Raw genomic sequence first — 11,165 nt, forward strand, 5'->3', positions numbered from 1 at the left:
ATTATTATAATTATTATTATTTTTGGTAGTATTAGTATCATTATTATACTCCGTTCAGTGATAATGTTCCTGTCACGCACATGATCAGATTGAATCGTCTCTCTCTCTCTCTCTCTCTCTCTCTCTCTCTCTCTCTCTCTCTCTCTCTCTCACACACACACACACACACACACACAGCCACATGTTGTCTCTCTGCCTCTCTCGCTTTGTAAACGTCTGGGCGCAGAGCCGAAGTGGGTGGTTCATTATAAATTCACACTTTTTTCCCTTCATATCCTTTATTGTGGCAGGAGAAAGTTGCTTGTAACGCTGTCACCTGATTGGGACTGAAAGAACTTTGGTAAGAAGAAGAAGAAGAAGAAGTAGAAGTACAAGAAGAAGAGGGAGGAGGAGGGAGGAGGAGGAGGAGGAGGAGGAGGAGAAGGAGAAGAAGAGAAGAAGAGAAGGAGAAGAAGAAGAAGAAGAGGAGGAAAAAAAAGAAGCAAAGTCTCCCCACCCCCACAGAAGAGGAGCCCGCCCACCAGAGACAGTCAACCCGAGACCCCTTATAGATTTAAAAAGAGAGGCTGCATTCTCAGACTGACACTTATTCAACACTGCCACTTTAAGCAGATTACTTTTGCGCTGCCTGAGTCAAATCCGCGCTTCACTTTGCCTCTCCATCATGTTTCGGATGCTGAAACACCACCTCCACCCGGGCATTATTCTCTTGTTGGTTTGGCTTTGTCACCTCATGGAAGATCAAAAAGTTCAAGGTAAGATCTTCATCCATATTTTTTTGCCTCACTCCTGTGTTTTTTGTAGAGGGTAAACTTGGTGTGTGTGTGTGTCTGTCAGCTTCACAACACACGCCGGTGTCGGATACTTATTGGAAGGGAGAAACTTTTTCAAGTGACTTTCCATTTTTGCAGCTGATAAAAGTGTGTCCAGCTCAGACGGTGTGTGCGGGCGTGTGTGTGTCTGTGTGTCTGTGTGTCTCTGTGTGTGTGTGTAAGACAGGTGCCATATGGGACATTGGGAGTGAGACTAGAGGACAAGTTTTGCAGCACCCCGAGCTTGAATGTGGAACACCTGAATGCGTCCAGAACCTTCATCTGTGTTCAAAACCTCTCAAACTAACTTCCGACTAGATCCAGTCTGAGTTAATGGACGTGTTAGAAATACCGCGCGCTGCAGTTTGCGTCCAGAAAATGAATGTGCCATTTTTGTCATTTTAGATATCTTAAATGAATAAAAATGAGCAAAAAAATCTAACGAATTAGGTTTTTGGTTCTGTTCTTGGTTTAGTTTCAGAGTGTCTCTGTCTTCAGTTGGACGTGTGTGTGTGTGTGTGTGTCTTTAGATGTCCTGCTGCTGTCTGGACCAGAGGGTGTTTTTCTACCTTGGAAATAAGATGACTTCTGTTTTGTTTTTAAGGTTCTTATTGTGATTAGCTTGTACAGCGGGTTGTTACTCGGTGTGTCGCTGTGTGCTGTCCAGACTGTGTGTCTGGTGTATTGTTCTGTGTGGCTCAGCCTTATTACCTACAGACGGTGCTTTCTGCTCTAACGCTGTCTAGACGCCCCGCTGATAACAAGCAGACACTAGGAATAAAGGACAAACCTCCTCTAATGATCAGTCTTACTTTTTGCTCTGCCGCTGCATTGTACAAGCTGTCAGTCAGAGGCGGGATAGGCGAGTGTTAACACATTAGTCTCGCACAAAATCAGACAAAATGCTGCGGGGAGGGCTGAAGGGAGCGTCTCGACTGAAGCTGCCTGCATATGCGTGTGTGTGGCGCGTCTGGGTCAGCGCGTTCAGACGCTCCACATGCGGCATTAGAGCTTCATTTTGTTTGTGTGTGTGTGTGTTTACAGCTGGGAACTGCTGGTTGCAGCAGGGGAAGAACGGGAGGTGCCAGGTGCTCTACATGCCCGGGATGAGCAGGGAGGAGTGCTGTCGGAGTGGACGGCTGGGGACGTCGTGGACCGAGGAGGACGTCCCCAACAGCACGCTCTTTAGGTGGATGATCTTCAATGGCGGAGCCCCCAATTGCATACCTTGCAAAGGTGGAGGTGCACTCAATTCCCTTCGTTTCCACACAATACACACACACACAGCCACCGCCTTTAACGTGTATAGCCTCTGATTTATGTGCGGCTAAATACGTGCGTAAACCCGCTCAGTCGGTCCCCTTCAGTTTACGCACACGCCCCGCAACCTTTACAAGCCTCGCACGGCGGTATAACACAGACTTTGTGTTCGTAGAAACCTGTGATAATGTGGACTGCGGGCCTGGAAAGAGGTGCAAGATGAACCGGAGGAGCAAGCCGCGCTGCGTGTGCGCGCCCGACTGCTCCAACATCACCTGGAAGGGACCCGTGTGCGGCTCCGACGGGAAGACCTACAAGGACGAGTGCGCGCTGCTCAAGTCTAAATGCAAAGGTCACCCCGACCTGGACGTGCAGTACCAGGGGAAGTGCAAGAGTGAGTCACACACACACACACACACACACACACACACACACACACACACACACACACACACACACACACACACACACACACACACACACACACACACACCCGGCCGGCGCTTCTTCCTTATACTTATTGATGTTTTGCCATTATCTCACTTCTTCCGTTTCCACCCGCTCTGGCAGAGACGTGCCGTGACGTCCTGTGCCCCGGCAGCTCCACATGCGTCGTTGACCAGACAAACAACGCATATTGTGTGACGTGTAATCGGATTTGCCCCGAGGTGACGTCGCCGGAGCAATACCTGTGTGGAAACGACGGGATCACCTACGCCAGCGCCTGTCACCTGAGAAGAGCGACCTGTCTCCTGGGCAGATCCATCGGAGTGGCGTATGAGGGGAAATGCATCAGTAAGTGTGCAACCAGAGACGTGAGCTTTTATTCCTCCAGTCACTTAGTTTGAATGTTGTTTGACTGTGTTTCCCTTCTGGCCAGTTATGCAGCTATTCACAGTTCGTTTTTGCCAACATTCCACTAAGGAGGGGGTCGTGAGCAGAGTGTTTTGTAGTTGCTCGTGTTTGCTCAAGAAATGATAGACATCTTATTGTTTCCTGATGTTGGCAGCACTATCCCATATGGGAAAGGGGGAGAAAGAGGGGGGAGGGACACACAGAGAGCAAGGCAGAGGAGTGCTGGGGGCCTTGAAGACATGCTTCCACTTAATATCTCAGTCAGATGGAGTCTCATTCTCCAAACACTCAATCTAGATACATGTCGTACTTGTAAGATCAATTAACAAAACCTATGACGTGTCGTTTCTCCACCAAACCACCTCAAGCTATGAGTCACTGTTTAGGTGTCTGTCACTCACTTAGTTCTCCAATACCTTGAAAAGCATGGAAATCCGCTTAATCAGAGTTTTCCCCTTGCCCCCATTCCTCTCTGCTCCCTAGAGGCCGAGTCGTGTGAGGACATCCAGTGCAGCGCCGGGAAGAAGTGTCTGTGGGACGCCAGGATGAGTCGGGGACGCTGCTCGCTCTGTGACGAGATGTGTGCGGAGAGCAGGACGGACGAGGCCGTGTGCGCCAGCGACAACACCACGTATCCCAGTGAATGTGCCATGAAGCAAGCTGCTTGCTCTATGGGGGTGCTGCTGGAGGTCAAGCACTCCGGATCATGCAACTGTAAGTAAAAAAAAAAGAGAAAAGAAACAAAAGCAAAATCAAAAATAGAATCCAAACACCACTCCCCTCCTCCCCCCTCCAAGCAAAAGACAATATTCCATGTTGCACCCCCTCCTCCCCCCCAAAAAACCTCCCCCATCCTGATTTTCCCCATATTTCCGCCCCGGCCACACCACCGAGCACAGCTTAAGCCGAAAACGACCTGGAAAATGGAAGAAGTTGCATGATGTCTTTGTCTCTGGCTTTTGTTCTTGTGTTGTGATTGTTTTTTTTGTACTTTTTTTCAATTCTTCTGCAAAAAAAAGCTAAATCTATACAAGGTCAACGCATAGTCAGCAGACTGTATCTGGGTGTCTGGGAAACACTAACTTCATCGACTAACATGTTAAATAAAGGAGACAAACGTTTCTTTGCAGTGGAACAATCCTAATATTTAAGACTTAAGCTGAGTGGAGGTCATGTCGCCTTGAGGTTCGTGTGGGTTGTTGTTTTTTTTCAACAGTGGTTATTTTAATGAATGTGGTCATATCTATACAGCTTATAAATTCCATGGTCACGTTGCTACTTTCATGGTAATAGTGTAGTTGTATTTTTGAATTTTTTTCATTGTGTTGCTCGACTGTAATCAATCCATTCAAAATGCACTGCCTCTTGTGACATACGCCGCACTGCCAACATGTCAACGAGACCAAGATACGTTTAAATATACTCATATTACGGTGCATAAGGTGATTGTAACATTGGTGCCATGATAATGATTTTCAAGCTGATATTCATGTGGACTACCTATTTGTAGACCAGAGTGAGTCATTCACACGCTCACAAACACGCCATACCGTAATAACCACCAAATTGAACGATAGCCTCAAGGAAGTATCAAATGTACATTCCGTGTTGCTGTCAAAGAATACCTCCCTCCTGACTGAGTACCTTAACGTGACGTGCCTTAAGGTATGCGATGAAATCCAAGGGACCAACTTTATGATCACCTCATGAGCTAGATATAAATGTGATATTTTACAGTATGCAGGATATGAAACACGCTCTCTCACTCCTCATCTCATCCCTAAACAAAAGTAACATTTATCCGGTGACTTTTATTGTTCGTGCTGTTTCCAGTGAGTGTGTCGTCTATCAGAATATGTATCAGAAATTACAGATCCATTTGGATTGATGAGGGACTGCCTGTTTTTGTTTTTTTGTATCGTCACTCTTGCTCTTGTTTTTGTGCTTTTACATGTAAATCTCTTCTGTAAAAAAAGAAAGAAAAAAAAGAAAAGAAAATACCTCAGAACTGTGTTGCTGACCTCCTTGCTCAGGTCAGGCTGTGACACAGAGTCCTCTCTCCAAGTAGCTGTGACTGTATCTTTGATTGAGAGACAAAAGTGACATCATAACCATCATGAGAATTAGCATCCTAACGACACTGAGAATGAGAACAACAAATTGAGGAAACCAGCAAATCCTACGACACGAGAGCATTTTCTGTGTTATGTGTTTCTGCTTTCAGGAATCTGCCCGAAAGAGACCAGAGCCACTGGAAACATCAGCCCCAATGGCCCCCCACCCCCACCCCACCCCACCCCACCCAGCCCCTTCCCCCCTCCCTCTTTTCCATCATCCCATCCACAGCCCTGACTTGCCAGATTATGTAAATTGTCGTTGCATAATTGGGGACGCCACAGCGAATTGTTGTTGACAAATCAAACACAACCCCCGTCGCCTCCCCTCCTCTCCCTCTAACACACACGTACACACACACACGTACACATACAGTGATAGGGAGAAGGGATGCTGTGTGCCAGTGGCTTTGCTGAAAGCTTGTTTCGCGAACTTTCATTGATATTCTGAGCTGTTGTGGTCCATATTCATACAACAGCTACTATATATTCTCCTATATAGCCATTACAGAAGACCAGGAGGAGGATGAGGAAGATGAGGACTCAGACTACAAGGCCTATGTCCATTTATCTTCTATACTGGATGGATAGGCCCCCATCACTAGGGGAACAGTCCCAGGGCAAGGAATCATGCCCATACTGTACATTATGTGTATGCTTATTTATTTTTTAAAGAAAAGGAAGTATACATATAGTTCAGTCTGCTAGATGTTTATTTATACTTTTTGTGTTTTATAATTTATACATTTACAATGTCAGGCTTACTATCTACCATGGTATATTGTGTACCACTCATTTCCCCCTTTTGTTGTTGTCCCTTTTACTTTCTTTTGATCATGAAGAAATATATTTGTCCAAAGAGAAGCAGTGTTATTTATTTGTCATGTTATCGTGTAAGTATAAGTCCTCTGCAAGCTGTAAATTGCATTCCCTGAGCTGTACAAATCTGCTTGTTACTGTCAAATCTCTATCACAGATGTTTATGTCACACATACGTAAATGCATGTTTAGGCTGTGTGTTTATTTATTGGGAATATATCAATCATTTTATGTACAGAAGTGTTTCTGGTTTGTTTACAACTCATAATAACTGACCAAAGGGATTTTCTCTATGGTTTTACAAAGGTTCGTAGTAAAAACTGCAACACAGCAGTGAGGAAATGGAAGAAAAAAAAGAGCCATTTCTATGTATGTTTCTTGGTTTATCTCCAGGTGGATCCCTTTAGATGTGTTTCCCAATGGCATTCGTCAACTTTAGACATTCAATAGCATTTTTCCCACCATGTTAGAGCAGAAGTTTTGGATGATACTTGATTCTTTTGTAAACAATGTGCCATTAACATTTGTGTGCTGTCTTCTTGCCAATGTGCTCCATATTGCTCTCGCAGAGCTAAGATAGGAAAACATACTGCAGTATCAACACTATATCAGACTTCATCACTTTGATTTTTTCTTTTATGTTTTTTTCTCAAAAGGCTTTTTTTATTTTCAAACATCGCAAGAGAAATACAAAATTCTGTTATGAATATATAGTTTTGTATTTTTTATGTAAATGTCATATGTACATACAAAGTTTGATGGTATTTGTACAGATATGAAGAGTGAAACAATAAAAGTTTTTTCCTTATATCTTTCCTTGTCTCTCTTTCCTTATATTCTCAGAAACATTTTTCCAAAACCATGATCAAACTATCAGGTGCATCTGTAAACCTTGTAACAGACCAATGCAATCTCCTATAAAACACTGATAACAGAACACTAACTACTTAGAAGTGTAAAATGGAAATAATTAAGAGTTATTAGAACACGTTAGAAAATTACCAATTAATCTAATTTCCTTTATTGCATGACTAAATCATGTATAGAAAGAAAGAAAGAAAGAAAGAAAGAAAGACAGACGATGTGTTTTAATGACTCTTAGCCAGAGACAACCTATTGGCTTCATAGTCTTCTTATGAGACAATCTCTTATTTACTCTCTGTTAACATGTTTAAATCGTTGAGAAGCTCCCATGTTTGGCCTTTGGGTTCCCATGTTTTGGAAATTACAAACGTTGGCAATGAACTTACTCAAACTACTCCCTGAAAATCACCACTAGTTTTAAACCCGTTTGAACTACCGGTTATATCATAAGAGAGAAAATTTCTTGGCTCAAAGTTCTGCATCATGTTGTTATGAATCCCTGTGGAACCTTAACGCGCTGACGTAATTCGGATTTACGTTAGTCGCGCGCACGTTCTGTTTGTTCCGACTCGGCCGCCGTACTTCATTGTTGACAACAAACATGGCGTTCTCAATGTCACTTTTAAGATTGGGCCGTTTGTCACATGCAGCTTCTAGAGTGTTCCTGAACCCCACCAGGTAACCACACAACAGCGTTTTGTGTGTTTGTACGTTCGTGCATTTAAGGTGTTGTTACGTGTTTCTGCCGGAGTAGACTGAAGACAAAGCGCCGAGGCCCGGCGTGTCCCAGGCTATGGAACGCTTACCGACTGTACTTAGCCGATGATGCTAAAGCTAATAACGCAGATACTTAAACTAAGTTGTAGTGTTAAAGTAACTATTTTCTTCAACACAGGCCACTGTTTCCGCTCCTAGCTTCGACTCCTGTTACACAGCGTATGTTGTCTTAAAAACAGTGGGGCTAACCGGTCAGTCGTAGCCTGTGTCCTCGCAGCAATGGGTTAGCATGCTAATTAGCTATGGCGAGCTAGGTCCGGCTAACAGCTAAACCCACAGAGAAGCAGTCTGACTGTGTGTCACTGTTACCGAATCAGCATCATCACCCTTCACACGGGAGTGACTGAGGCATGTTGACTGATTGAATGGGAGGAATATGGTCGGAGTGTGTGTTAAATAAATGGACAATAATATCTAGTTGAACAACGAGGAGGAATAATGTTTACATACGCTGCTCCTGCATCCATGTCATGTTTTTTGTCTGTCGTGGGCGCTCTGTGCTCTGTGTCTGATGTGTTCCTGCGTGTTCTCAGGTGTGTGAGCACCACGGCGCCAAGGCTGGCAGAGAAAGCGGGACAGGATGCACAGCTGATCACAGTCAATGAGAAACTGGTAAGAATCCTTCCTGCTCAGCTCCACGGTCCGAGCGCAGCCTGAACACTGACAAGCTGATGTGTACCTGAAGTGGCCCAGGTTATCAGAGATGGATCTTTAAAGCTCTTGATCTGTCATTCCAAGAGAGGGGAGAGAAAGAAGGTGTTAGGGAATGTGGGTGTTGGGTGTGTGTGTGTGTGTGTGTGTGTGTGTGTGTGTGTGTGTGTGTGTGTGTGTGTGGGGGGGGGGGGGGGGGGGGGGGCAGTGTCAATGTGCTTTTGTCCCAGACCAAAGCTGAGCTTCCTGGGCTGACGGACCTTTGCCTGGGTGGAGAGTCTGTCTCTGTCCTTACAGTCGGGGCCACAGCAGTGAGGGAAAGTAGAGGAGCCCAGAAAAAAGAGCCCAGACACCCTGAGACACACAGGAAAGACAGTGGCCATCTCAGTGCTGCGGGCCACAGAGGGCCCTTTGTGGTACACTGTCGAGAGAGAGAGAGAGAGAGAGAGAGAGAGAGAGAGAGAGACACCCTCTCAGCTGTTTACAGTACACTGGCCTCTGTCTCCCATGGGAGAGGGCAATGAGAGCATTCTCCCTCTGGGGCATTCAGCACATATGGACACGCCGCTCATTCATCAGTGTTTCATAAGTGTGAACTGCACGGGTTTGCCCGCCGAGGACAAAGTGCGGCTTTGCTGGTGTTTGAGAATAAGCTCATTGAGACGCTCAGGCCCCGGTCAGGTGGTGACCTCAGTGTTTGGAGCACCTGTCCGCTCAAACTTCAAGATTTGAGTTTGAGTAAGACGCCATCGAGCCAGAGCGACAGAAGCGTGATGCCCTCTTCCTCATTACGGGACTGTGGGCAGATGGACCCCTGACATGCTGAGGTCAGGAGAGGTTCATCTGGTGTCTCCATGTGTGTGTGGGACATGTGTGTGTATCTTCTGCTTAGTTCACGTCTGTCCAAAAGACGGGATTCTCCACTTTGTTTCCTGTTTCCTCTATTAAAGACGTCTCCAAAATATGAACAAGGAGCATATTCTACAGATTTCTACAGTGGCCTTGACTGTGTTCATCTGGTTTCTCTTATTCAGAGGCTTAAAAAAAAGTAAAGCCACCTGTAAAGTTTGGCTTTTCGGATCAAATCTTGAAAGCTCTGGTCCGACTGTTGGGCCTGTGTGATGGAGCTGCGGCGTGCAGCTCAGCCGGCTCTTCCTCCAGCGTCCATGCCGACCCGCTCTGCTTCCATTAAGCACGCCAGCTCTCCCGCCCGCGTACGACACCAGCGCCTCGTCCCGCCTCAGCCCGCCTCAGCCCGCCTCAGCCCGCCTCAGCCCGCCTCAGCCCGCCTCAGCCGCGGCCCGTAAAGACGACACCATCATCTTAAAGCGCTCGTGAAGCCTCGTTATAGAGTTCTCCAAGGCTCCGGGGCTTTACGAGGCCGAGGCGGACAGTTATTACAGAGCGGGGGGAAGGAGGGAGGCAGAGAGGGAGAGAGAGGGAGAGAGAGGGAGAGAGAGGGAGAGAGAGCATTAACCTGGTAGGCCCATTTGATACGTGGTATGTTGAGTGTGCTAATCTGAAATCTTGGGCTCCTGGTGGATTGGAGTACATTGTTTGGCAGGCGAGCGTTCCATCTGGAGCAAAGATGTAGAGTGAGATGGTTTCTGTGGGGCGGTGAAGTCTGCAGGCAGGTTGTTGGTTGTTTTGAGAAACTCCACCAAATTGGAATCAGATTGAAAGATGGGAGGCTGTCAGTCCGGGTTTATCACGCCGAGCTCACCGGGGGGGGGTTTGCTCATGGGAAGCTGGGCAACAGTGTGTCACGCCGCCGTCCCCGGGGGCGTTTCCAAACCGGATTTCTCCCGAGTTAAACGCGTCTCTTGAAAGGGTCGGCGGGTCTGAAGCCGCCCGGGTGACCCGCCAAAGGATCAGAGCGGCGAAGGTAAATAATCAGAATAGAAGCCAGCCGAGGTATTTTTAGCCACGGGAGCAGTTAGTCTGCAGCACAGGGGTGTGTGTTCCCTAAGCCTGTCTCGTCTCAGACACAGAGTGACCTACAGTGCAGCAGACCACATTCACCCCCCCCCCCCCCCCCCCCCCCCCCCCTCTTATCCTCCCTCTCTCTCTCTCTCCCTCCCGCGCACACACAGACAACTTAAGTGTCTGTTTTGTCTGGCTGCCCTCTCATATGGCGCGCTTATGCAAAAAGAAGAAATCTCCCAGCTCCAGTTTGGAGTAGCGGGTCAGGGGATGTTGGTCTTTGAAGAGCGACAGACAAGAGGCTTTATTATGCATCATCCGCTTAATAGTTGCTTCATTCATCTCCTCCTCCCCCTCCTCCTCATACTCTTCCTCTTCCTCTTCAGTGCTCCGACGTTTCCTAGGCGTCGTGTTTGCAGAGAGGATGGAAAACAGTTTGTCCGTCGCCTCTGCCTCCACGTATTCAACAAGTTACCGTTGGCTTGTTTATGCTTTGGTCCTCCATCTGTGTGTCGTCGACATCGTGTCGGCCTGTTCTTCCTCCTCGCCGTTTACCCTCGCCTAACTATCATCAGAAACACAATATGTAGAACTTCACAGGGAAACAACCATCTTCTTATCCTGATGTCACACAGTGCAGAAATAAAGCTGTGTGTGTGTGTGTGTGTGTGTGTGTGTGTGTGTGTGTGTGTGTGTGTGTGTGTGTGTGTGTGTGTGTGTGTGTGTGTGTGTGTGTGTGTGTGTGTGTGTGTGTGTGTGTGTGTGTGTGTGTGTGTGTGTGTGTGTGTGTGTGTGTGTGTTCCTAAATGTCCCTTTCCGGTCCTGGTCGGTATGTGTAACCTGAGCGCTGAGATGACCCTCGGCTCGGCGGCAGCTGCTTCTCATTCTCCCCTCGTGTTGAACCCCTCCCACACACACATGAGCAAGCAACATAATATTTGTTTCTATTAGCGACGCCCCCCTATGTCCAATCAGTAATTGGCACGCTTTCTACACTTCAAAGGCGTCTGAAGGTGGGAACGGGTGAGGGCCGCTGAGTGAGGCTCTGGGCCTGGACGCCGGGGGGTTAAGGGTGATGTGTTTGGGCTTT

The 11,165-nt window shown here is 47.0% G+C and overlaps 1 protein-coding gene across 2 annotated transcripts; it reads left to right on the forward strand.

Moving 5' to 3' along the window:
- The first annotated feature begins 219 nt into the window (after nucleotides 1-219).
- Nucleotides 220-6,670, forward strand: fsta (follistatin a). 2 transcript variants are annotated; one of them, XM_076151145.1, is made up of 6 exons: nucleotides 220-755; nucleotides 1,857-2,054; nucleotides 2,248-2,466; nucleotides 2,643-2,867; nucleotides 3,411-3,641; nucleotides 5,544-6,670. In XM_076151145.1, the coding sequence occupies exons 1-6, from the start codon at nucleotides 665-667 to the stop codon at nucleotides 5,630-5,632; spliced, it is 1,053 nt and encodes a 350-aa protein (XP_076007260.1). In that variant the 5' UTR covers nucleotides 220-664; the 3' UTR covers nucleotides 5,633-6,670. The 2 variants fall into 2 exon arrangements, with proteins under 2 accessions (XP_076007260.1, XP_076007261.1); XM_076151146.1 differs by having other exon boundaries at nucleotides 221-755; nucleotides 1,857-2,048.
- Nucleotides 6,671-11,165: the final 4,495 nt, after the last annotated feature.

Source organism: Genypterus blacodes, unplaced genomic scaffold, assembly GCF_046128005.1.
Source record: "Genypterus blacodes isolate CSIRO-AG114 ecotype Tasmania unplaced genomic scaffold, CSIRO-AGI_Gbla_v1 ptg000053l_1, whole genome shotgun sequence".
Taxonomy (NCBI): domain Eukaryota; kingdom Metazoa; phylum Chordata; class Actinopteri; order Ophidiiformes; family Ophidiidae; genus Genypterus; species Genypterus blacodes.